The sequence below is a fragment of the Podarcis liolepis genome (assembly GCF_965112155.1).
Source record: "Podarcis liolepis genome assembly, chromosome: 8".
NCBI lineage: Eukaryota > Metazoa > Chordata > Lepidosauria > Squamata > Lacertidae > Podarcis > Podarcis liolepis.
Genome location: NC_139560.1, coordinates 60,172,620 through 60,198,322, shown reverse-complemented (window position 1 = coordinate 60,198,322; position 25,703 = coordinate 60,172,620). Strand labels below are relative to the sequence as shown.

At 42.8% G+C, this 25,703-nt stretch overlaps 2 protein-coding genes across 5 annotated transcripts in view; one reads left to right on the top strand and one right to left on the bottom strand.

The window, feature by feature from the left end:
* Positions 1 to 18,822, top strand: part of RANBP9 (RAN binding protein 9) — a 29,982-nt gene extending 11,160 nt beyond the window's left edge. The window contains exons 5-14 of one of the 2 annotated variants that reach the window (XM_083519335.1): positions 1,564 to 1,586; positions 4,488 to 4,672; positions 6,093 to 6,205; positions 9,219 to 9,327; positions 11,781 to 11,971; positions 12,943 to 13,090; positions 13,973 to 14,094; positions 16,526 to 16,677; positions 17,307 to 17,418; positions 17,858 to 18,822. In XM_083519335.1, the coding sequence (XP_083375461.1) occupies positions 1,564 to 1,586; positions 4,488 to 4,672; positions 6,093 to 6,205; positions 9,219 to 9,327; positions 11,781 to 11,971; positions 12,943 to 13,090; positions 13,973 to 14,094; positions 16,526 to 16,677; positions 17,307 to 17,418; positions 17,858 to 17,988 (1,286 nt within the window). In that variant the 3' untranslated portion in view covers positions 17,989 to 18,822. The remainder of the gene's footprint in view (positions 1 to 1,563; positions 1,587 to 4,487; positions 4,673 to 6,092; positions 6,206 to 9,218; positions 9,328 to 11,780; positions 11,972 to 12,942; positions 13,091 to 13,972; positions 14,095 to 16,525; positions 16,678 to 17,306; positions 17,419 to 17,857) is intronic. The other variant, XM_083519336.1, reaches the window with a different exon arrangement.
* On the bottom strand, positions 6,228 to 25,103 carry NOL7 (nucleolar protein 7). 3 transcript variants are annotated; one of them, XR_014529636.1, is made up of 9 exons: positions 24,882 to 25,103; positions 23,673 to 23,733; positions 22,743 to 22,801; positions 22,278 to 22,309; positions 21,528 to 21,609; positions 20,495 to 20,616; positions 20,341 to 20,418; positions 19,473 to 19,590; positions 6,228 to 6,916 (listed from the first exon to the last, which is right to left on the bottom strand). XR_014529636.1 is itself a non-coding variant. In XM_083519746.1 (8 exons), exons 1-8 carry the CDS (start codon positions 25,058 to 25,060, stop codon positions 19,523 to 19,525), a joined length of 681 nt encoding a protein of 226 aa, XP_083375872.1. In that variant the 5' UTR covers positions 25,061 to 25,103; the 3' UTR covers positions 19,469 to 19,522. The 3 variants fall into 3 exon arrangements, 1 of the variants encoding a protein (XP_083375872.1); XR_014529637.1 differs by lacking the exon at positions 6,228 to 6,916 and adding an exon at positions 13,849 to 14,052; XM_083519746.1 differs by lacking the exon at positions 6,228 to 6,916 and having other exon boundaries at positions 19,469 to 19,590.
* Positions 25,104 to 25,703: the final 600 nt, after the last annotated feature.

Here is a 25,703-nt window from a genome sequence, read left to right as displayed (position 1 = left end):
ACGTTAAAGAAAGTTCAAATACTGTTTCCTCAGTTCTAGGAGGACACTTGTCAGGGCTCTTGTCAGTAGCTCTTTGGGGTTTCAAAAGAGCTCCAAGTTTGCAAACGTTAATATACAAAATTGCTCACTTCAAAAGTGGAAGAAAATCAAATTTAAAATAAACATTCAGCCTAGAGGCAACTTACCGTATGACTTTCTATATCTCAATAATTAGGATCATATTTTCTTTCTATTCTGTTGCTCCCCAAGCCAAAATTCATTTTGCACAGTTCTTACGGTTTTTATCAGCAAAACATAGAACAAAATTAATATAATAATGAAAACTGTAAAAATATTGGTAATCTGGTACAGTCATACCTTGTGTTGTGTTAGGTTCATGTTGCGCATTTCGGGCTTGCTAATGTGGCAAACCCAGAAGTGTATACTTCCGGGTTTTCCTGCATGTGCATGCGCAGAAGCATTCTGTGCGCTTTGCACATGTGCAGAAGCGCTCTATCGCGCTCTGCGTGGAAGTGCTACTCTAGTTGCGGACTTTTCGGGGTGCAAACGGCACCCCGGAACGGATCATGTTCGTAACTAGAGGTACCACTGTAATAGCTTTGCATTTGTTTGTATCTAGGCTTCACTTATGCTGTGACAGTAGTTAGAGAGGTAACTTTTGCCAGTTTGCCTTTCCCCTTGCAGCACTGTGCTCCTTCAGGAAGTCTGCTCCAGGGGGTTGGAATACTCTGTGGAGCAGTGTGGGAGTTTGTGCTGGAGGCTGATGGGAAAATTGGCAAAAGTCAATGTGTTTCCCCGGAGTCAAAAGCATTTTATGGATAGAAGAATCCCTTTTGCTCGTGGAGGTGAAATCTAGCTCTAACCCATGGGCTGGTTATTTTAAAGTAAAAAACAAATTCTCAAATACAGTGGTGCCTCGCAAGACGAAATTAATCCGTTCCGCGAGTCTCTTTGTCTTGCGGTTTTTTCGTCTTGCGAAGCACAGCTATTAGCGGCTTTAAGAAAAAGGAAACGAACTCGCAAGACGTTTCGTCTTGCGAAGCAAGCCCATAGGGAAATTCGTCTTGCGGAAAGACTCAAAAAACGGAAAACTCTTTCGTCTTGCGCATTTTTCATCTTGCGAGGCATTCGTCTTGCGAGGTACCACTGTAAGCTACATACTGTTGCCATCTCCCTAAAACAGATGCTGAAAGTTAACTTTTATGTTAGTTCATTCCTTGGCAATACAGGTTTCTTAACAAGTTTTCCTGTAAACTGTGTAAACTATTATTTACCTGGTAAAACAGGAGTTGATAACCCCCTTGCCAACTCTGCATCCCTGTTTTTATTGCCTTTTTATGTTGCATTATCATAGGTACACTCTGCCTGCTTCTTAACTGCATAAGAGTACACCTAAGTAAATTCTAAAAAATGAGAATAACTAACCAGTAATATTTCCTGTCCTCTTGAGATCTAAGCTGCTCAGCTTAGATTATATGAGCACTAAGTATGTTGTATGATTAAAATACATTTTTCTATGTGACTGTGGCAGCACAAATCTTAATTTATATCTCTTGATTACAGGTATTGCTTTCACGGATTTGCCGGTAAGATAAACATACTAAAAAATTCAATAGCATTCCAATGTAAAATACACATTTCCCTACTTGTATAATATGTGTTTTTCCTTTTTTTTTGTATTTTAAAATGACAACCATGGTAGCAAAACAACAATTTGCAATTGGAACAAATGTTTCTCATTTTTACTGGAGGTTTTTATGAAACTTCCAATTTTCACAAGAATATTGGCAAAATGCTATAAACATTGCCTTCCATTTGGTGTGTTAGTACATTGTGTTAGCATTTATGACTTTTGATGCTTCAGCAAATATTTAGATTGCATAGGAGTCACAAGTATGGGGACATAAGTTAGTAGCAGAGCTCATCCTTTGCATGCAAAAGGTCCCTGATATAATCTCTAGCAGCAGAAGGTAAGACTTGGAAAGACCTCTGTTGAAACCCTAGAGCAGTGGTTCTCAAACTTTTTTTCTCTAGGCCACACTTTCAGAATAAAAATTTGCTCATGCTTATTGATAAGAAATACATTGGAAAACAAAAAGAAACAACTCCTAGCAGTGCTTGATTTATAACATAGAACACAACTGCTTTTTAATATGATCATGGGGCATTCAGAATGTATAAAACAATGCAGCTATGTACGAACATTAATCATTCCCAAAATATAATTATAAATGAGCCTCTTACATACGTACCTTAAGTATATATTCAAACTCAGTGAGAGGTGTGAGCTTGCTTTTGCAGATAAAGTCGCTCAGATTCGAGAAGAGGTATACTCCACCGTAGGAGCAGGGCCGGGGCGGGAGAGTGCTAGAGTCCTGTCTAGTCAAGTTGTGTGGGATCAGTTCCAATCTGTTACCCCTGAGGATGTGGACAGGCTGCTTGGACGGGTGAAACCAACCACTTGTCTCCTTGATCCTTGCCCATCCTGGCTTATAAAAGCTAGCCGGGAAGGACTGGGCGATGGGCTTTGTGGGGTGGTGAATGCTTCCCTCCGTGAGGGAGCCTTCCCAGACCCGCTGAAAGAGGCGGTTATTAAACCGCTTCTTAAAAAACCATCTTTAGATGCGGCCACGATAGCCAACTATCGCCCAGTCTCAAATCTTCCATTCTTGGGCAAGGTGATTGAGCGAGTGGTTGCTGAACAACTCCAGGCACGCCTGGAAGAAGCGGACCATTTGGATCCCTTCCAGTCGGGATTCAGGCCTCATCATGGGACTGAAACTGCCTTGGTCGCACTGGTTGATGATCTCCGGCGGGCTAGGGACAAAGGTGAGAGCTGTTTCCTAGTTTTGCTGGATCTCTCAGCGGCGTTTGATACCATCGACCATAACATCCTTCTGGACCGTCTTGAGGGGCTGGGGGCACTGTTATACAGTGGTTCCGCTCCTTCCTCCTGGGCCGTGTTCAGAAAGTGGTGGTGGGGGGTGAGTGTTCAGACCCCTGGGCCCTCACTTGTGGGGTGCCTCAGGGTTCTGTCCTCTCCCCCATGCTTTTCAACATCTACATGGAGCCGCTGGGAGAGATCATCAGGGGATTTGGGCTGGGTGTTCATCAGTATGCGGATGATACCCAGCTCTACCTCCACTGAACCAGTGAAGGCAGTGAAGGTCCTGTGTGAGTGCCTGGAGGCGGTTGGAGGTTGCATGGCGGCTAACAGATTGAGGTTGAATCCTGACAAGACAGAAGTACTGTTTTGGGGGGACAGGAGGTGGGCAGGTGTGGAGGATTCCCTGGTCCTGAATGGGGTAACTGTGCCCTTGAAGGACCAGGTGTGCAGCCTGGGAGTCATTTTGGACTCACAGCTGTCCATGGAGGCACAGGTCAAATCTGTGTCCAGGGCAGCTGTTTACCAGCTCCATCTGGTACGCAGGCTGAGACCCTATCTGCCTGCGGACTGCCTCGCCAGAGTGGTGCATGCTCTGGTTATCTCCCGCTTGGATTACTGCAATACGCTCTACATGGGGCTACCTTTGAAGGTGACCCGGAAACTACAACTAATCCAGAACGCGGCAGCTAGACTGGTGACTGGGAGCAGAGACCACATAACACCGGTCTTGAAAGACCTACATTGGCTCCCAGTACGTTTCCGAGCACATTTCAAAGTGTTGGTGCTGACCTTTAAAGCCCTAAACGGCCTTGGTCCAGTATATCAGAAGGAGCGTCTCCACCCCCATCGTTCTACCCGGACACTGAGGTCCAGCTCAGAGGGCCTTCTCGGTAGTGGCGCCTTCCCTGTGGAACACCCTCCCACCAGATGTCAAAGAGAACAACTACCAGGCTTTTAGAAGACATCTGAAGGCAGCCCTGTTTCGGGAAGCTTTTAATGTTTGATGTATTATAGTATTTTAATATTCTTTTGGAAGCCTCCCAGAGTGGCTGGGGAAGCCCAGCCAGATGGGCGGGGTATAAACAATAAATTATTATTATTATTATTTGCGGTAATCTCATTTATATTCGGTCTAATTTGAGTCAAACTCTCGTCTCCTCAACAACACAAAGAAACCTTTCTCTTTTCTGATTTTTCATATTTGTCAGTTGAAATCCCTGTTCACAACAATATGTTGTGGAGATGTAGAAGAATAGGCAATGCTCTTGAAGAGAGACGTGAATACTGCTTCTGGTTGTGTGTATATAAAATTTCTTCTCTACTAATACTATACTATACTACACTACATTGAAATGTTTAAATATCACTTAGATTGCCCTTGATTCTTCCAGCCACACTTGCCATCCTCTTCTGCCACACCAGTGGGTGAGAACCACTGTCTTAGAGAATGGGTCGGCAAGTGTGATTCAGTTTTGTTTTCTGCTAGTGGCATTTGCACTCATTTTGTTGCTCTGTATATCCAGTAATTTGCTTTCATGCCAGTTTAAAGTAGATTTGGATTTTGAGAGATTAAAGTATGTATTTCAATTATCTCTTGCAGCCAAACCTGTATCCTACAGTTGGTCTTCAAACACCAGGAGAAGTGGTGGATGCGAATTTTGGACAGCATCCATTTGTGTTTGATATTGAAGACTATATGCGAGAATGGAGAACCAAAATTCAAGCTCAGATCGACCGATTTCCTATAGGAGATCGGGAAGGAGAATGGCAGACTATGATTCAAAAGTAAGCATTTGAAGATTATAATAAGTCCTTCCTAAATTTCTATTCAAATTTAAGAGATTTGATTAGTCTCTTCAGTCTTAGAAATCCTAGTCTGCATATATGTCGTTGCATACTTTTATGTCAGTGGAGGTAAGTTTGCAACACCTGTTAAACTGTCATTTGTATTTGTCTGGTGACATTATCTTCATGTAGAATAATGTTTCTTCTTGTGTAGTGAAGGGGGCTAGAGAGAGGTACATGGATGTGAAAGCAATGCCTACTGGTAACTGCAATACCTTTTTCTCTCAAACTTCAGCAATGCAAAAATCATCCCATGCATCTTGATTTTTTAAAATCTGTGTCATGACAGTCTCCTTCAATATGTGTAAATTTGGATTAAGTAATATGAGAAGTAGCTGTTACCTTTTGTCAATCAATGATTCTAGGTCTGCTTCCTATATAATAAAACAATTAAAAGACTTGCACACTTTGTGTCACGCCAGTATCTGACAATAATGATAGAATGATGACATGCACATTAATTTCTGATTCAGTGCTATCAGTTTATACTAGATTGTGCCAGTTAAACAACAGAAGCACCTGACAATATCTCTTTTTGCTATAGTAGTAATGATGCCACCATACAAACTTCAAATACTGTTGTTTTTTGTCTCTTGAGTAGCTTCTGAAAATCTTGGCCATGTGCATATAATTAATTGATTGATATATTTATTTGCCCTCCATTTTGTATGGACATGGTGCTCCAGTTTTTACTGTTTCTGCTTTGGATGAGGAAGGGAGGAATGATACTGCACATGCTCTCCGTTCTGTAAACACAAAATTAACATACCTTTTATCAGCCTATTTCTACCTTGCAGCTGAAGATGCTAAAGTTTGCACCAGCAACCTTAAGTGCAGTTTGTTTGCCCCTCCAGGGAACTGCTGATTGCTCCTCTTCTGTGTTAATATCCAGAACTGCCTTAGGTTTCAGAGCTTAAGAAATTTCCTATGCTCAGTGCTGCTTTGTATGCCTAAATTAAATATTTGATTTAGCAGCAGCATTAAATCACTTAACTCTTCTAGACTAGCTCCATTGTCTTGAATAGGAAGTAAGAGCAGGGGGTCTCAGGGTTGTTACCTTGGCCACTCTCATGTTTTGCATCTTCAGTATCCTAGTAACAAGCAGCCAAATAAATGTTGCTGCATACTTAAAATATACATAAGCATACATGTTTCATTTGAAAACATGAAAAAGTGGTAACTCTGCATGGAAGTTGCTTGTTTAAATTAATTTGTAGTGCTAAAAGTGAATATTAGAATATTATCCCAGGATGTTTCATAAAGTAAATTTACCAAAACCACTTCTCAAGGATTTTGAGTTCTTTGTTTGAAAAGTTGCCTCCAGGCTATGTATTTACTTGCATATGTTCACTTTTTACAGGATGGTTTCATCTTATTTGGTACATCATGGGTACTGTGCAACAGCAGAGGCCTTTGCTAGATCTACTGATCAGACTGTACTAGAAGAATTGGCTTCCATTAAAAATAGACAAAGTAAGTCTGAAAAATACTGTAATTTATTTTTAAAAATTCATTTTTATTGAATTTTCCACTTTAACAATCCAATCAAATCACATTAAATATTCCAAATTATACATATCAAATTGTCTGAATATTTTGCCAAATTATAATTTTTTAATAGGACTTCCTATGCTTCAAGTTCAGAGGGTTCTGATCATCTCATACTTCTACTGCTTTTCATAGTAATTTCCGATGGTTCCTCTTATTCTTTCTGTTGTTGACCTTCATTCTTTCACAGCCTCTGAGTTGTTCCCACAAGCGAGTTAAAACAATGATGTGTTTCTGTGTGGATTTTATGTCTATGATTCTCCTCTGTAAGTTCACAGCATCTCACACGCTGGTGTTTCTGCCAAATCAATCCGAAAGTCTTTTCGCTGCTGGCAGCCACCATCTTTACTCAGTTCCGATAAAATCAAATCTAAGCGTCTGCTTTTCCCAGACTGCTTGCATCAAACGTTAGCCTTTCCAGGGGAAATTTACCAAATCAAACTGGAAACACAAATATAATGACATATTAAAGGCTTGCCTCCCCCTATGACGATTTGTAATTCTGCAGCCCGGTCTTGACTTCCAATCATGGCGGATTTCCAAATTAAAAGTGTGACACAGCTCCCACACAGATTCCAGAAAACTGTCCAAGGTTTTTTAATGTCTCTCCAGCGGTTAATGAGATTCTGCTTCTGTCTGATGTCCACACATTGGAGAATCTTTTATCCTCTTCCAATCAAATCAAAGATCAAAAGCCCTAATTATGTAATATTATTATTTTCACACAATTTATATATTTAGAGCCATATTATATTAACAAATACAAAACTTTCCAATCTCGCTTGTTATAGTTACCGTATTTTTCGCCCTATAGGACGCACCGGCCCATAGGACGCACCTATTTTTTGAGGGGGGAAATCAAAGGAAAAAAATTGATTTCCCCCCAGGTTTGCGCAGCCATCCCCAAGCTAGAAGAGGGAGACGGAGCACTTCCTCTCCCTCTTCTGCCTTCAGGGACAGCCTCCCAAGCCTCTGTGGGGCAGTGCACTGCGCTGCCCAGCAGAGGCTTTGCGCAACCATCCCAAGCTAGAAGAGGGAGATGGAGTGCTCCGTCTCCCTCTTCTGCCTTCAGGGACAGCTTGGCCCGCTATCCCGCGAGCTTGTGGGGCTGGCGGGGGGGAGAAGCAGGCTTCCTTCTCCGCCCGCCAGCCTCCAGATCAGGTCGGGGAATAGCGGGATGGCGGAGCGCTGCCATCCCGCTATTCCCCACCTGATCTGGAGGTTGTGGGGCTGGCGGGGGGGGGGGAGAAGCAGGCTTGCTTCTCCCACCCCCAGCCTCCAGATCAGGTCGGGGAATAGCGGGATGGCGGAGCGCTGCCATCCCACTATTCTCCGACCTGATCTGGAGGTTGTGGGGCTGGCGGGGGGGGGGGGAGAGAAGCAGGCTTGCTTCTCCCACCCCCAGCCTCCAGATCAGGTCGGGGAATAGCGGGATGGCGGAGCGCTGCCATCCCGCTATTCCCCGACCTGATCTGGAGGTTGTGGGGCTGGCGGGGGGGGGAGAAGCAGGCTTGCTTCTCCCACCCCCAGCCTCCAGATCAGGTCGGGGAATAGCGGGATGGCGGCGCTTTGCCATCCCCCTATCCCCCGAGCTTGTGGGGCTGGCGGGGGGGGGGAGAAGCAGGCTTGCTTCTCCGCCCGCCAGCCTCCAGATCAGGTCGGGGAATAGCGGGATGGCGGAGCGCTGCCATCCCGCTATTCCCCACCTGATCTGGAGGTTGTGGGGCTGGCGGGGGGGGGGGAGAAGCAGGCTTGCTTCTCCCACCCCCAGCCTCCAGATCAGGTCGGGGAATAGCGGGATGGCGGAGCGCTGCCATCCCGCTATTCTCCGACCTGATCTGGAGGTTGTGGGGCTGGCGGGGGGGGGGGGGAGAAGCAGGCTTGCTTCTCCCACCCCCAGCCTCCAGATCAGGTCGGGGAATAGCGGGATGGCGGCGCTTCGCCATCCCCCTATCCCACGAGCTTGTGGGGCTGGCGGGGGGGGGAGAAGCAGGCTTGCTTCTCCCCCCGCCAGCCTCCAGTTCAGGTCGGGGAATAGCGGGGTGGCGGCTCTGCGCCTCCCCGCTGTCCCCAGCTTTTGGGTGCAGGCTGCTGCCCGCAAGCCTTGCGAGCCCGCGGGACATCCCGCCGGGCTTGCAAGACTTGGGATAGCTTCCTGAAGCCTGGAGAGCGAGAGGGGTCGGTGCGCACGGACCCCTCTCGCTCTCCAGGCTTCAGCAAAAGCCTGCATTCGCCCCATAGGACGCACCCAGATTTCCCCTTCATTTTTGGAGGGGAAAAAGTGCGTCTTATAGGGCGAAAAATACGGTAATGTAAACGGTTCTTCGGGGGGGGGGTTGCCAAATAATATAATAAAGCAAAGTACAGTAATAAGAGAGGCTCCGCCCCCCCTTTTCGTTCCGTTCCAACATACCAACTTAGATGTTCTGAAAAATACTGGATTTTGTTGTTGATTTGATTGATTGATTGATTGATTGATTGATTCAATTTATATACCTCCCTAAACTTGGAGGTCTCAGGGCGGTTCACAGTTGATGTAAAGTATTTGTTGCAAACGTGTCTAGCAAAATCTGGTGAAAGTTGAGGACTTTTAACAAGAAATGTTTAACTACATCAAGGGTGTGGAACTATATCAGGGGTGCAGGCATTCCTCTGCTGGCCAAATTTGACAGGTGAATAGGACTACACACATCTGTCAGTCACCTAATGTAACAGTGGCATCAGATGGTAGACCACTGTCGGGTGATCTCCGTAACCGCAGCTTAGCTTATGAATGGTTACATTGGTCTCTTTTGAAGGTACTCTTCCAGCACCATTCAGCTGATGGTTGCCTTCAAAGAGACCTGCTGCATTAGACAATGTGGGTTGCATTGAAAGAGCTTGCTAAAGCAGAGGGGGAATGTACAGTTCTTAATCTGTTTCTTCTTTTTCTCCACAGGAATTCAGAAACTGGTTTTAGCAGGAAGAATGGGAGAAGCCATTGAAACAACACAACAATTGTATCCAAGTTTATTAGAAAGAAATCCTAATCTCTTATTTGCTTTGAAGTAAGTTTTAAAGTAAATTGTTAGTACTGTAAATTGCTGTCTAATTGTTAGGAGTTTATGTGGACACCCTTACGACTTTCAAGCTTCCACAGTAGTGAATGATATTATTGGTTATGTTAGTGCAGTGAATTGCAAAAAGTTACTTTGAGTATTAACTTTTATTCCTCAATCTTCAGAACTTCTTAATTTAATTTTTTAAAGAGCACAGTTATAATCCTGAAAGTTCTGTAGCAGAACTTTTGGAATGTGAAGTTAATATCAGATTATACAGTGATACCTCGGGTTACAGGACGCAGGTGGCACTGTGGGTTAAACCACAGAGCCTAGGACTTGCCTATCAGAAGGTCGGCGGTTCAAATCCCCGTGACGGGGTGAGCTCCCGTTGCTCCTGCTCCTGCCAACCTAGCAGTTCGAAAGCACCTCAAAGTGCAAGTAGATAAATAGGTACCGCTCTGGTGGGAAGGTAATGGTGTTTCCGTGCACTACTCTGGTTCGCCAGAAGTGGCTTAGTCATGCTGTACGCTGGCTCCCACGGTCAATGAAGCGAGATGAGCACTGCAACCCCAGAGTCAGTCACGACTGGACCTAATGGTCAGGGGTCCCTTTACCTACCTCGGGATACAAATTTAATTTGTTCCGGAAGTCCATTCTTAACCTGAAGCGTTCTTAACCCGAGGCACACATTCCCTACATAGGCCTCCCGCAGCCCCGGAAGCGGATTGCGTTTATATCCCGGGGCAAAGTTTGCAACACCTACTTCCGGGTTTGTGGAGTTCGTAACCTGAAGTGTTCGTAAGCAGGAATGTTATTACCCGAGGTAGCACTGTACCTGGTTTCTGTGAAACTGCTAATAACCCTTCACACATCCCTGCCTTGGGCAACTCTGTATGCCTGTTGCCCAACAATCTCACAGAAATCTACTACTTTTTTCCTTCTATAATTTCAGCTTCTAACCAGGAAGAGAGGGAGCAAATGCCCCACCCCACCCCCATTATCTGAGAATGAAGTACATAAATAGGTCTGTGCTAATTTGAAATACCTGGACCGGATTTTTAAAATATGGTGAAGTGCTGTCATGTGGCACTTTAAGAATTAAAAATAGTCCCCCTATTACTGGGGATGAGCAATACAATTCACTGCTTTCTCCTTCAACACTGGACTAGTCTTTTTCTTGTACACTAAGGCAGTGTTTCCCAACCGGTGTTCCGCGGCACACTAGTGTGCCGCCGAACATTGCCTTGTGTTCCGTGGGAGGGAGACGGGCGAGTCGGGCGGCGAGAGGCGGGGCGGCGGCGGCGAGCACACGCGGGGCGGCGAGCGAGCGAGCTCCCACATCCCATCGCCGCTCGCTTCGGCCGGCCTACTGGAGGAAGGCGCGAAAACCCGGCGGGCTTTTGGGTGGGCGCCAAGCAAGAAAGGCGGGAAGGCTCTGGTCCCTCCCCTCCCGGCGGGGCTCCCGCACGCACCTTTCTGCGCCGCCGCGTCCCGCCTGAGCAGCAACAGGAGGAGGAGGAGGGAGGCCAGCGCCGGCCGGGTCCCCCGGGGGAGCGGGCGCTCCGGGCTGCTCACCATACCCCGCGTCTCGGGCGCAGCAGCCGGCAGTCCGAATGCATCCCGAGCCGCGCTGCTCTCGCCTTGCCTCCTTCTTCGCGCCTCCTCCCGGCTCGCGCGCCGTCCCTGCGCGGATCCGTCCAGCCTCCGGCCGCCCCCTCCTCTTCCTCTCCTTCCCCCACCCACCAACCCGCACGGCGCGCTCCCACCGCCCCCGATGGGCGCAACCACTTCCGGGTCCGCTGCAGCCGCCCCTTCCCCGCCTCCGGCAGCCGAAAGTCCCCCAGCGGAGCCCGTCTGGCCGCTCCCCCCGCTCCCTGCCCACCTCCCGGTGTTGAGGCGCCCTCTTTCGTTGCTTCGCGGGGAGGGAAAAAACTTTGACTTTTGTGCGTCCCTCCCGGCGTGACGCTGCGCGCTGACGTCACGGGGCGGGGCTTTAATGGTGGTGTGCCGCGAGATTTTTTTCCGGTTAACAGGTGTGCCGTTGCCCAAAAACGTTTGGGAAACACTGCACTAAGGTGTGTGAATCTCCACTACTGGCCATGTAATCCACTTAAAAAGGAAGAATTAAAAACCTGCTGTAAAGCTTATGGGGCTTGAGGAAGCAGCTGCAGTTAGGAATTGAGAAAAGGCCCTTCCTCTGCTGCAAAGCTCCTTCATTTATTCCCCAATCTTCTATTTTTGAATGGTTTCCAAGTGGCAGTTACTGTTACAGCTGTGGAAAGGCGGGGGAAGAAGTAGATGCTCTCATTCTGCAGTAATGATTATATGTTTCACTGACCTTCATTTGTATTAAACAGCATCCAAACCACTATAATGCAAATTATTAATAATACTGAGAGCAATTAGATTGTTGAAATTATATTGGCGTCATAAACTAACTCTTCTCTCACGTTTCCTAGGGTACGGCAATTCATAGAAATGGTCAATGGTACAGACAGTGAAGTACGATGTCTAGGAGGTCACAGTCCAAAATCTCAAGATAGCTATCCTGTTAGTCCTCGATCGTTTAGTAGTCCTAGTATGAGCCCCAGCCATGGAATGAATATTCACAGTCTAGCAACAGGCAAAGGAAGTAGCACACACTGTTCTGGTGAGTTTGAGCTGGCAGAAGCTGGTGTTATACAGAGGTGTTCCACTTCTGAATCTTCAGTTTTTCATCCATCTGTCTATTAGCATATGAAATGCTTTGTGTTGTGGCTGGTGTCCTGCAGTGTTGCCACTCAGCTCCTTGCTGGCACTAACAACTTTTCTTCTGCACGTGTCTTATTTCTAACAATAGAGACAGACATGTCCCATAGTGTATGGACAAGTGGGCCTCTCTCTCAATTAACCACTGCAGCTATTGCCACTGTCATAATTTTATTTAAGAAGCAAATAAGGATCAAGCAAAGAGATTATTCCAAAAGTTTAAACCTCATTACAGTGGTGCCTCGCAAGACGAAAAGAATCCGTTCCGCGATTCTCTTCGTCTAGCGGTTTTTTCGTCTTGCGAAGCAAGCCCATTGACAGCCTAGTGGATTAGCGCTACAGCGGTCTAGCGGCTTTCCGTGATCAGCTGTTAAGCGGGTTTTTCAGCGGAACAGCTGATAGGCGGCTTAGGAAAAGGGGGGGAGCGAAAAAAACCTGCGGGGACGCGCAAGATTTTTTCGTCTTGCGAAGCAACCGCATAGGGAAATTCGTTTTGCGAAGCGCCTCCAAAACGGAAAACCCTTTCGTCTAGCGGGTTTTCCGTCTTGCGAGGCGTTCGTCTTGCGGGGCACCACTGTACAGTTGTCTCGCAGGCAGAAGGAATGGTTTCTCTTGCTGCATCCCATGCTATCTAGACCACAGTAGATCAAATAATGGACAGCTTCTTTATACTACTGCTGGGGAGGGAGGAGAGATTATGAGAGGAGAGTCCTTTCAGGTGCCGAAAGACAGAAACCGTATTGTTTTGAGGTTAGCTTGCCTTCTATGCAAAACCCATGTTGTATGGAATTATGAATATTCAAAATAAGCACACATTTGTAAATTCAAACACTAGATTATTTTTAAAAAGAATTTTTGCTTTTTGGGTTTTAGGTTTTGAAAGTAGTTGCAGTAATGGAGTGATATCAAACAAAGCATATCAGTCTTACTGTCACAGTAAACATCAGTCCACCAGTTTGAATGTACCAGAGCTCAATAATATAAATGTAACACGATCACAGCAAGTTAACAGCTACTCCAGGTAAGTACACTCATTCCAACCTGATACCACTGTTCTTCATCCACCACTGTTCGTGATTTATGTATTGTACTGATTTTCTAGGACAGGTAACTTGCATCTTATGTGGCGGCTGCGTTCCTAGCCATTACGCATATAAGCGAAATTGCATAAAGCCAGGATCCCCCAGAACTGTGCTTCACTGCAAGGTGGAGAGTTGCTTGTCCAGCTTTGGGAAGGCAGCATGGGGTTTGGGGATGCTGCCAGAGCCATTGCACCATCTTCCCAGCTTTGCATAGATGCAGGGGAGTAAGTAAATTGGAGAGTGGGTTGTTTTCCCCACCCATACAAAGTTGTGATCACATAAGTAAGATAAGTGCAAGTTGTGAGTTACCTGTATAGGCTATTATTACGCGCTTCAGTGCCTCCATATCACCCTAGTGGGTGGACTTCAAATATTTTTCTCTCTGTTTTTAGTATGGGGTGTGCACTAATCAATCACTACTTTTCCCACGTCAACCACTTACTATTCAGGGACTTTTCTCCCCAATCATATCAACTGTAGGCAGCCACCATTCTTGAAACTGCTGTGCAGCACATACTTCTCTGTGAAATCCCTTTCCCTCATGAAATTCAACTTTCTCATATTCCAATAGTAATGTTTCTTACAATACTTTTGGATGCACAAGCTCACACAGAGAACTAGACTATCCAAGGAAGAGCTCTGTCACCCCATCAGTCAAGTGATTATTTTATTTTTTACCATAAGTCAGATGCAGATGTGTGGTAAAATAGGTTTTTATTCTTCCCCAGTTGCATTGTGGGACATAGTGAGGTGCACATTTAAAAATGAGACCCCCATTCCAACTCTTTATACACTTAATGATGCATTTTTCCTCTTCTCAGCAATGATGTAGACATGGAAACAGATCACTACTCCAATGGGGTTGCAGAGACATCATCCAATGGCTTCCTTAACGGTAGTTCTAAACATGATCACGAAATGGAAGAATGTGACACAGAAATGGGTCTGCAGCAAAATTTCTTACATATTTAATATTACTATCACCATTTTTTTGTTTTGTTTACTTGCAGTTATTTCCAAATGATATTTAGGCATACCTAACATGTTTTCAGGCAGTTTATATAGCTCTGAAGTGCTATAGTCAGCGGAAAATCTTTATATGTAATGTTTGCATTTATAATTTACTTAGTTTGCATTGGATTATTTTCACTCTGCGGTGCTTCACTATGGCTTGAAAGACTCACACTTCCTTCCCATTGTTGTAAAATATCATATGAGTTTGCATAATCTTGGAAGAGATGGAATTGTCACACAGATGCTGCTTGAAATGGCTTCAGCGTTACACCTTTTGCTCACCATAACTCCTAAGTGGTTCTTATTGTGTGGAAGGTCTTCACACCAGCATCACACTTTTCCTGCTAATGAGTAAGATAGAAACAACTACATCAGCTTTGCCACAGCCCTCCTGATGTTTTAGATTACAACTCCCATCAGCCCCAGCCAACATGGGCAATAATTAGGCATGATGAGAGCTGTGCTCTAAAATATCTGGAGGGCACCAGGTTGGAGAAAGTTAATCTGCATAATGAGCTATGTTACTCATTTTCCCAGTGTCATAGACCAATGAGGTACAAGGATGCTGTCTGCATCTGCGTGATTGAGGTAGTGTGCAAGTGTGCTTTTGATGTCATTCCCCAAATCCTTCCTATCTTGCAGCCTTATAGAGCATTTAGGTACAGAACAAACTTAATTTGTTTAAATGGATCAGATAAAGGAGAACTACATGTGAAAGAGAGCAGAGCAAATTTAGCAAATGTCTGTGCTCCATTCTGGATAGTTTTTGTAAATTTTCATCATACTTTCCCAAGTTGTACCTTGAAAAACAAAACACACACCTACTAACACTACTGTAAGAATTTTTGATTAGCTATTGTTGTAGGTATGTATCAAAAAGTGTCTGTGACAATTAATGTACCTCTAGTATCTACCCCCCCATCCACATTTTTGGCACTACTTAGTTAAAAAACAAATTCCTGGGAATATCCAAATATAAGATTCAGAAGCACTTTCATAAGAAAAAAAGATTGTTTTCCTTGCAGAAAGCAGTTACATTTCTATAGCTACCAAGCCTGAATCAGGTCTGGAGCCATAACCTTGGTAAAGGGAGGCATTTCCAAGAAAGGAATATATTTACTCAGCTGAAGTCCAAGAATCGGGAACAGTTAGTGAATATCTTTTGCTTTAAGAATTATGGGTGCTTATTTCTATAATTTTAGGGAGGGTGTACTGTAAACACATTCTGGTATTTCTCCATAGTGTGTCAAATTACAGACAGATGTTTATCAGGTTTTATTTAAAATAAAAGCCCACTTGTTTGTAATAAAACTTCCATCACCATGATTTGGAGGAGATCCAACCCAGCACAAGGACTTGTAGACTGCAGGGGAAATTGTCACCACTTTCATGCCCTGTAAAAATGTTTATGCACAAAAAGGCATATTCTGTGAAACCCAGCGTCTGTCTACAAGATTAGCATGATGCCTTGCTATGTGGTGAGCCCAGAATATCACATATCAAATACTTCTTTAATGCATGAGCAAGTTGCAGAATCAGTTGCATGGTTTAAGATAGCTTATCACAGATTAGTATATTTAAATTCATTTAATCAATACAAACTTGCCTAATGGGAAATGTTTGATACGACTGGCTAAATTTAAAAACAGAACACACAGAAAAACCAAAATAAAGCTTGCTTCGTTACATTTGCAGTAATATTTACAGTGGTCAGGATCCAGTTTCATGAGCCCAAGAAAGTCTTGCTTACCTCATAGACAACTGCTTCTGAATTTGAGGGAAGTTTCAAAAGCAGTTGATAATATGACTTGGATGACTCTCTTCCCCTCCTCCATCCTTTGGGTTAGTATAGATACACTAAACAAACCTAAATTAGTTTTTATTTGAGTCAGCAGACCTTCCTTGTAACCAAAGTCTATCTTAGATACTTAAACAGCTCCGGCTTGTATTTTTATTAGACCACTGCTCTCAAGACTTGTCAGCTAGTAAGAATAATGCACTTTTGGCATTGACCTCAGTTTTGTAGAACTTCTTCCCAAGGAAGCTTTCCAGATCCACATTCTTGGCTCCTTTGGAAGAACAATAAAATCATCATTCTGTCATACCTTTTGAATTTTGGATCTCTGTGTGTGTTTTATGTGGTTTTATCTGGGCTGTTGTCACTTTTATTGTATGCTGCTTTGCAGAGTTCTCAAAGTTGAAAAATGGATTAGAAATTAAAGTCTTAAATCAGAAGCCCAAACCCTGAATTGATCAACCACAATTATTACTTTGACCTAATTCATTGAGTTTGTGTGTAATCAAAGCACTGTGTTCTCACTGCTGTGCTGTTTAGTGATAGTGCCTTATCATTCTCACAGAGGTTGATTCCAGTCAGTTAAGACGTCAACTGTGTGGAGGTAGCCAAGCAGCTATTGAAAGAATGATTCATTTTGGCAGAGAATTGCAAGCCATGAGTGAGCAGCTAAGAAGAGAGTGTGGCAAAAACACAGCAAATAAGAAAATGCTCAAAGTAAGTTAAAAGGTCTTTCCAGTAAAATATGAGCTTGCGCTGATATCCACACTGATGTGCAATCCAGTCTATGCCAAGGAAGAGGGTAATGTTTGCAGTTCTCAGCTCACTAGCTTGTTATCTGTGAAACATTAATGTGCTTGCACCTATTTGTGTCAAATAGCCACCCAAATAACAAAACTAGTACAATGTGCAGCTGAAAAGCAGTTTGATTTGTTTTTGGTAGCTAGTATAGCTTTGGTTTTGAATTCTGTGTGGAGGAATGAATTGGATCATACTTAAGGAAATGTAGTGGAAAATGACTAAATTAAACCAGAGAGTCGGAAACGATTAAACAAGAAAAAAACCAGTTCCCTTTCTCATAAGCACTTTCTGTCCCACCCCTGCTCTGATAGTGAGCACTTGATCTCATATTGTGTAGTTGTTAGGAACTGTGGCTTTTTACAAATGTAACAATCATTTTCATGATTTTAAAAGAGAATTTGGAATTTACATTTGGCAAATAATAAATAGTGCCCTCTACCAAAAGCTCAATTTTTTTAGCAAGATAAAAAAATAATGCAAGTGTACTTGATTTTAATCGGATGATAATTTGATAATGACAAAATTAAGCCCGGATTTCTCAACAGGATGCATTCAGTTTACTTGCATATTCAGATCCCTGGAGCAGTCCGGTAGGAAATCAGCTGGACCCCATTCAGAGAGAGCCTGTGTGTTCAGTTCTCAATAGTGCAATACTAGGTAAGGCTTGCCAATTTTTTTCATAGCACATTTATTATTGTAAGTTAACCTAAAGCAATTATGGTGTTGTATGCCAAAAACAGTATTGTTGAAATTGCAATGGCAATTTTTGGCACTTAACCAAATCCCTTTGCCGTAAATGTCAAAGTTACACACTCATTTTCATTGAAGGATTATTTTTTGTATGACGTGGTACATCAAATGGCACAAATCTTAAATTTGTCCAATTCTTAAATTCTTACCATATAATTCATGTATGGTTTATGTTATGGTAAAGTCTTGTGATGTGAAATAGTCAGTCTCTTTTGGGATGCTGGGAAGAATTTAAAGTCCAGTTTGGTAACTGCAGAGGCACAATATTTTTGTAGGAAAAGTATCTGATAAGAAAGATTTTCCCCTCCCCTGATCTTAAGTGTAACATATTATGTAATCTTTTCAGAGACACACAATCTACCAAAGCAACCTCCACTTGCTCTTGCAATGGGACAGGCTTCACAGTGTCTAGGATTGATGGCCCGGTCAGGAATTGGATCCTGTGCATTTGCCACAGTGGAAGACTATCTACACTAGCTATGCATATGATGATGTCCAAGGTGTATAATGTGGCTATATTCAACATGAAAGTAGACCAGCTCTGCTGAATGGAGTTTGGATTTTTTAAATTATGTACTAAGGACAGGTCTGTTGCTTTACATTGCTTCCTAGTTTACAGCATGACGCAAATGATTTTCTAACCTACTGTTAGGATAAATTTTCCATCTTTAACCAGAGTTAAGTATCATTGGTAACATCAGATTGACAAACCCTTGAATTGTTCCAGACAAACCAAAAAAGTCCTGCCTTCATGGAAGGTTGGACGAAATAGATGATGTTGTGGATGTGTTAGTATGTGGGTGATGTAAACTTCAAGCAGGATAATTTGCCAACTTCCACCCCCATTATTACATAGATCAATCAGTGTAATTTGCAAAATGCATAAGTACCTGACAGTTTGGCTGTATAGTATTGATGGGAAGAAATATTTTTAATGTGTACTGTAAAACTTGAAATACTCAGGAGCTGAGTGAATATGTTTGTTGCTACTTACAATCTCAACCTGCTTCCTAGTGGTTTTTGTTTTAACATGGTCTTTTCAACTCTGTTTCCTGTTTAACTGCAGACAACTTATGTTGTAGACTCACCTGTTTAACTGTTGTATTATAACAGTATTATATGTCAACACAGTGTGGTTATGGCCTATTTATATAAAAACCAAATATTTAGTCAATTTCAGTCTTAATTTAATCTTTGTACACCCTGCATTTTTAAAAGTGCTTAAATGAGTACTCTATTGCAATAAAATGTAGTGATACCATAATTAACCAGCCATTAAATACTTCTACATATGGTAGGATGGCTACCTTACTTTGCTTGTGTTGTGTTTTGGACTTGGGACTAGTTAATTAAACATCTCTAGTTATGAAAGTCATGACATGGGCTGCAGGGGATTCCTTTGTGTTAAAAGGGTTTAAAGAACCTTTTGATGAGAGATCATAGCAGTCTAGGTTCACTTTTTGTCTTACACTGCTTTAATATTAACTGAACACCAATGGGGGTGGCATAGCTTTATCAGAAGTATTTATTTTCACAGTGCAGCTTGTATGTGAAAGTTGAAATTCAGGGCCAAGAAAAACTTGATTTTGTAATCCGTATTGGTTCTTCTGCATTTTTATTTTAGCAATTGAGATTCCAGCAGATATTGTTTACAAGCATATATGCAATTATTAACCTAGAGATTTGTTAAAATAAAAACAATTATGAAAAAGCTGTCCTGCAGAATTGTAACCCTGCAGGAGACATTCCAATCCTTTAAGGATTTAAGGAATAGAATTGCATTTCAGCATTAAATTTAGCTTAAATGTGGAAATCTAATAAAGTACACTGTACCGTTTAGAGGAGAAAAGCAGGATAAAAATATGACAGTGCCCTTAATACTTTATAGTATTTACAGAAGTTGGCTTATATGAAGCCTCTTTTCAATATACATGTAAGAAATCATAGTGAACAGCTCTTACTTAGAAACTCCAATTTATTTTCCACAACTTGTCAAAATGTAGTCTGTGTTTCAGCAGCTTATCTTTGAAGAAACCCACTGCTTTGTGAACTTCTTAGCCTTTTGCTTTTCCATTTCACCTGGTAGGAAAGAAAAAGATTTTATTAAGTAACAGCTCCTGCCAGGTCCCTTCCAAATTGTCTATGAAAGAAGCACCAATCTGCCCCTTCACCTCTGGGTTGAGAAAGCCACAGCAACTGAGTACATTAAGGCAGACAGTTTTTGGCTTAAGTCTCACATCAACTTATCCACAGCACTAGGTGTGATACCATTCTCTCAACACAGTATCTAAAAAAACATTATCTTAGGAGGCCTGTTTGATCTCGCTAATAATACCAACAAACAAGGTGCTTTGAGCTCCATGCTCAGGACTATATCAACCCTTATTTTATTTATATTAGCATGTCCAGCCAATCTCCCACAAACAAGAAAGCAAACTTCTTTAGGAACATAGAAAGCTGACTTGTCTACCAAGATGAACCACTGCTGTCTAGCTCAGTATTGTTTACACTGACCAACAGCTCTCCTGGGGTTTCAGGCAGGGGAACCTTTCCCTCGCTTATCTTGAAATACTGGGAACTTCGGCAAATCATGTGTTCGACCACTGAGCTAATTACACTTCATTCTGGCCGGGTTTTCTGCTTTTTTAAAACACTTGTCCTTTAAAGATGGATCAGTGTCAAACCTGAACATGACACTTACAAGCACTGTCCCAGGAAGAAAACCTCCTTTACATCGCTCCTACATAACAAACAGCTCCATGGGGGATTGCATCCATACCACATCTTCATTACCCACATAGGATGCACATTCAAAAAATAAACACTTACCCCAGGACTTATTCACAAACTTGAATGCAGCTTTTTTAACATCACTTCTCTTGTTTCCAACAGAAAAATACTGGTTTGCTGAAAAGACAAAGAGTCAATTAGCATAAGCTACATGTATAACTCTACAAATGTGTTAAGCAAAAGGCCACTGTACCTGTTGTTCGGTGGCAGCCTCTTCCATAGAGGTGTTTTTGTAGGAAGCTTTTGGCCGCTTGCTGCTGCTTGTTGGTTAAATCCTGATCTTTTAGCTGCACAGCCATATAGCTTTCTTGGAGCCTAATGATAAAATGATACTTAGTTCTCTGTAATGTAACTTTTCTTACTAGAGCAGACCTACATTAAGAAAGTTTTAGTCAAATGGTTTCCAATTTCCCTTTTTTCCTAGTAATCTAATGTATGTGATCATGTTTTCATACATAAAGCTAATTTAAGTGACAAGTCAAAAATACCTAGCAGGTATTGAGGTTATTACTTAGTGGGCAGTCCTACTTTGCGTACTATTGACAGTCTTCACAGGATACTGTTGCAAGTACAGAAGCTGCCTCTAAGCTTGCCTTTGTATTAACATGGAGATGTCTTTTGTGAAAACATACACTGTCACACGTGGCAGCATATTTTAAAGCTTGCATGATTTTAGAAATGGCTTGTGGGGGGGAAATAATGTTACAACTAAAACCTTGATTTATCAAAATAAAATTAAATAACTCCTCAGCTTCACTAATAATAATAATAATAATAATTCAGGCTTGTTCAAAATGAACAACGCTAATTCATCAACAGTATAAAAACCTATCAGGGTTATAAACTTTCCTAAGTAAATAAATAAAAGATGCCTTATATCAGTACTATCTATTGTGACTGGCTGTGGGTCTCCAAGATTTTTTAAAAGGCAATTGTAGTAATAAAACCCAGGATCAACCTCAAGCCAAGCACAGCAGTTTCCTGAGTCTTACTGAACTAATGGACAGAAATAGCCAAATCTTGTAGATGGAGAATCCTGCAATACAACTGACATGCAACACTATCTATGTACAGTACTTTAAGCGGCTGGACCTGAGATTTTGTGACCAAATAAATGGTTATGGCAGAGCACGGAGCAATAAGAACATCATATGCACGTGCAGAACAGATCAAATAAATGGGCTTTTCTTACAACACTATGACATGTAAGAATCGCTCAGCCATACCTAGTTGCCAAGTTTTCTTCACTGTCTTCCTCTGTATCTTTTTGGCCATTCTCACTTTCAGAATCATCTTCAACATTCTGACCTATAAAAATAATGGAAACTTTCACTGAAACTTTACACGTCAATGGATACCATGCAGGACTATGCAGTGGTACCTCAGGTTACATACGCTTCAGGTTACAGACTCCACCAACCCAGAAATAGTGCTCTTCTAGAACTTTGCTTCAGGATGAGAACAGAAATCGTGCTCCGGCAGTGCAGCGGCAGTGGGAGGCCCCATTAGCTAAAGTGGTGCTTCAGGTTAAGAACAGTTTCAGGTTAAGAACTGACCTCCAGAACGAATTAAGTACTTAACCTGAGGTACCACTGTAATACTTTTCAACTAGTTGCAAACCCATTCCAGTAGTTTTTTTAGCCTCTTTAGCAACTAAACTATTCACAAATGTATGTGGTAAGAGAAAGAATGACCACTGTTATCAGACAAACAGGTGCAGCTAATTGGGGACCCAGAACATTTATGATGAATATGTGAATTAAAGAACAACGTTTACTGCACTAATGCATTTTGTGAGAAGTGAAAGTATTATTTCAAACTATAAGATTAATGAACAACACAAAAATTGTTAGCATGGTCATTATTATAATAGTCATAATATTTTATGGGCATTGTCAAGTAGATCCTAATATTTATGGCATGATACAAAGTACATAATAAATGCAATGTAATCGTGGGCAGAACCGTACACATACCTTGCTCTTGCATGGCTGATGGCTGATTTTTGCTAAGGAGAAATTAACATTGGAAGACATTTAGTAAGGAACCTTTTGATCAATTATTCACAAATACAAAAATGGCACATTCATATGGAACCTATTAAAATACGCACAGCAATTACTGTTAATAGCTGTGCTTACCTATCATGAATATAATAGCAAAACTAAGATAGGAAGGCTTCTGCAAGCGCCCAGTAACTCAACTTTCCAATTCCCTTACTATTTAAGAGACATTTTTAAAGGTAGGGCATACACCAGCTGCATATTATGACACTTGATTCATGTGCTGCTCTCCCCGTTCTGGCCATTGGTGTTGGTTGGAAATTATAAATTCATCAGTGTAGATGGGGGTTAGTCATTTATGGGTATTGCAGCCAAAGGAAGCATACAACCCAATCTCACTGAAATGTTTATTGGTGCTCCAGAACATACTTTGCTTACCTAGTCTGTGTTGATGATGCCAACTCCTCCAACACATTTTCAGGAAGCAGCTTTCTTTTCTAAAAGAAACCAACATTAGCAAATTATTAAGCAACCCCTCTGACAATGCTAGCAGTAATGGTATACCATGCCTAGCTGACAGCTGAGTGGAAAGTTTGGTATCTAACCATGCATTAATTTGGGAAAGGGATAAATAGGCTTTGCCCTGATATCTCATTTGATCATTATGATTTTGTGACTGAATGACCAATGAGCTGGGCTATGTACAAGATCTTTAGTTAGGTTCAGTATATCCCAGATTAAACTTCCAGACAAGTCTTGCCATGGGAAGAGGGAACAGGACACTTTGTAACTTTTCAGAGGCATCTGATTGGCTGCTGTTTAAGGACACTGAACTAGATAGAGCTTTTGTCTGACCCAGAATGGTAGAGCTTAAGTCGTTAAGCTTGCATATTTATATCCTGCCTCCACTTTGTTCATGGGTCCTTATAAAACCATACAAACAGGAACCACGTAGGTTTGAGCAAAACAGCCTATGCTGTACCCAAGATGTGCACTGTGATAAATTGCAACAAGCAAAGGAAGCTAGGATTAAAAATACATTAAAAGGTATAGTGAAATAGTTTACCTCAATAGACTGCAATCATTAAGATAAAAAGTGGTGCAAAACTATGTGTAATATTTCACTTACATTTAAAAACGTTTGGGAACTCTAGAAAATTAGTTTGTAGATAACATTTGTATATTACACATGTAAATCCCTCACACAGGTATCTGCAAAGTAACACATTGGGACTGAATTCTGATGTTATTCATGGTGATTTTCAGTCTTATGGTGTGCAACTGCAGGGGCAGTATGGTACAACTGCTAAACATTTTCAGAGCGTGGAAGTTTGCTGGGCATGAAAAATAAAACAACTTCAACATTACCTTTTGTTCCTTAAATAGTTCTTCTTTCTGTCGTCTCTTTTCTTTTAAGGTAGCCTTTTCTCTGAGTAAATAAATAATAAGATGTTGTTTATGAAGAGAAGACATGGGCACAAGAAGAATCAATGTGTATAGTCAATTGTGAGTGCTTGTTCCAAGTGCTATCAACAAAGTTAAGAGAAACTAGCTAAGAAGTGCAGTCAGGGGAAAAGAAGAATGTATTCTCACAATGGCCACAATTATCTACGTTTAGAAGAGAGGAGGGATAAACACTTAACTATTACGTGAACACAGTAAATTGTCCTTATAATATGAATGACTGAAAATTTACTTTCAGTAGACAGCATTGTATTATCAAATCTACCAAGAAAAATCTCTAATACATTTCCTTAGTTTTGGACTAAGATGTTGTATTATTATTATTATTATTATTATTATATCATTTGAAGATCTCATGGTAGTTCACAAGATAAAAAAATACAGGGTAAAAGCACAAAATAGTTGAAACAAGACAAGACCCCCCCCACAAACACATTTAAAAGGCCGTAGAAAATTTATCAGCCAGAGGCCTGGTGGAAGAGGATTAGGGAGCCGCAGCAGAAAAGCCCTCATGGTCCAAGTCAGTTTATATGGGGAGAGGTGGTCCTTGAGGAATTGCAGAACTGAACCGTTAAGAGCAGAATGAAGAAAATTCAAGCGTTTCTCCAGGTGGAATCACACTACCAAATCCTGGCTCTTGATTGTCTGAAGAACTGATACTCTCTTCTCTCTAGCATGCAGCAAACTATTCTCCCAGCAAACTCCACCTACTATTTTCCTACCGAAGTAAGGGATACTTTCTCACAGCTGAGGCCTATCATGGACAAATTCGACCTTTTACGCAAAGGCCATTTACAACACCAGAAAGGGACGAAGACACGGGGATAACAAGAACAGAACGCAGCAGCTCCTTGAAGCCCAATATGCAGCTACGTCAGCTTCTCTCTTTGGTTCTGGCGCCTCAGTCCTGCCGAATGGCTCGATTTTCCAACAAAAAGGCTCTCGGCGTTGCCTCTCCCCCCCCCCGCCCGCCCCATAGGAGGGAGGGAGGGAGGGAGGGCAGGCGCCGGTCAACTACGACCCCCGCCCTTCCCCGCCACGACGAGGCTGACCCCCGAAGCGCAAGGCGTCGTTCTAGGCGCGGGATGGAGAAAGTCCCACGCCGAGCTTTACCTGCGCACGCGCTCCCCCGCCAACCGGCGCGCCTCCTCGGCCGCGGCGCGCGCGCTCTCGAAGGTCACCTCCTCGGGAGCCTCGTCACTCTCCTCGTCCTCTTCTGAGGAAGCAGCGACGGCGGCAGCCTCCGCAGCGACACTTTTCCTAGCCATCGAGCGAGTCCTCCGCGCCACCATCTTTCTCCACTTCTCGAACTTCCAGCTGACCCTTCGTCCCTTTGACCCGGAAGCAGCCTGGCGGAGCGGGGACTTGCTAAGAGCGGACTCGGCGCGCGAAAATAAGCTTCCGGGCAGGCGGCGTTGGCCGAGCGGCGAGGTTCCGAGGGCGTTGGAGTTGCCCGTCGAAGCCAAAATAAGTCAATTAGTAGGGATGTTGTTCTTCCCTCGCTCTCCCTCAAGGGATGGCAACACAGTAATATATCTGTTGCTCTTTCCAGCTTGGTTCTTATTTCTTGTGGAAACGTGATTTTTTTAAACCGCGACAGTTGCAACGTTGCTTCAGTCAGTTACTGGATCGGGGCGGGTTTTGCTGCAGCTTAAGGAAAGTTTGCACTGAGGATTTTATAAGTAAAGCAAACTAGCCTCGACTCTTTAATTTGCAACGTTAAGGCTGAGTTTGCACAGCGAAGCGACCACAATCCCCTCTCAGCACAAGCTTCCCCCCACCCTGAAGTACGGGTGTATTTAACAGTTTGCATCGGGATTGTTACAGCAAATGCCCCACCCCAACACACATGCCCACACAACAGGACCCAAGTTAGAAAGAACAGAAAGTGCTATTTGTTGCCAGTTCATGCTTCTGGATGGACACCCTGGTGTC

What these genes read in the sequence shown, in the direction of transcription:
- NOL7 (XM_083519746.1), bottom strand. Translation starts at nt 25,060, where the DNA reads ATGGTGGCGCGGAGGACTCGCTCGATGGCTAGGAAAAGTGTCGCTGCG. An exon ending in GAAGAAAACTTGGCAACTAG is followed by an intron (nt 20,617 to 21,527) that starts GTATGGCTGAGC and finishes TTTTATCATTAG; the next exon opens with GCTCCAAGAAAGCTATATGG. An exon ending in GTTTGTGAATAAGTCCTGGG is followed by an intron (nt 19,591 to 20,340) that starts GTAAGTGTTTAT and finishes CTTTCCTACCAG; the next exon opens with GTGAAATGGAAAAGCAAAAG.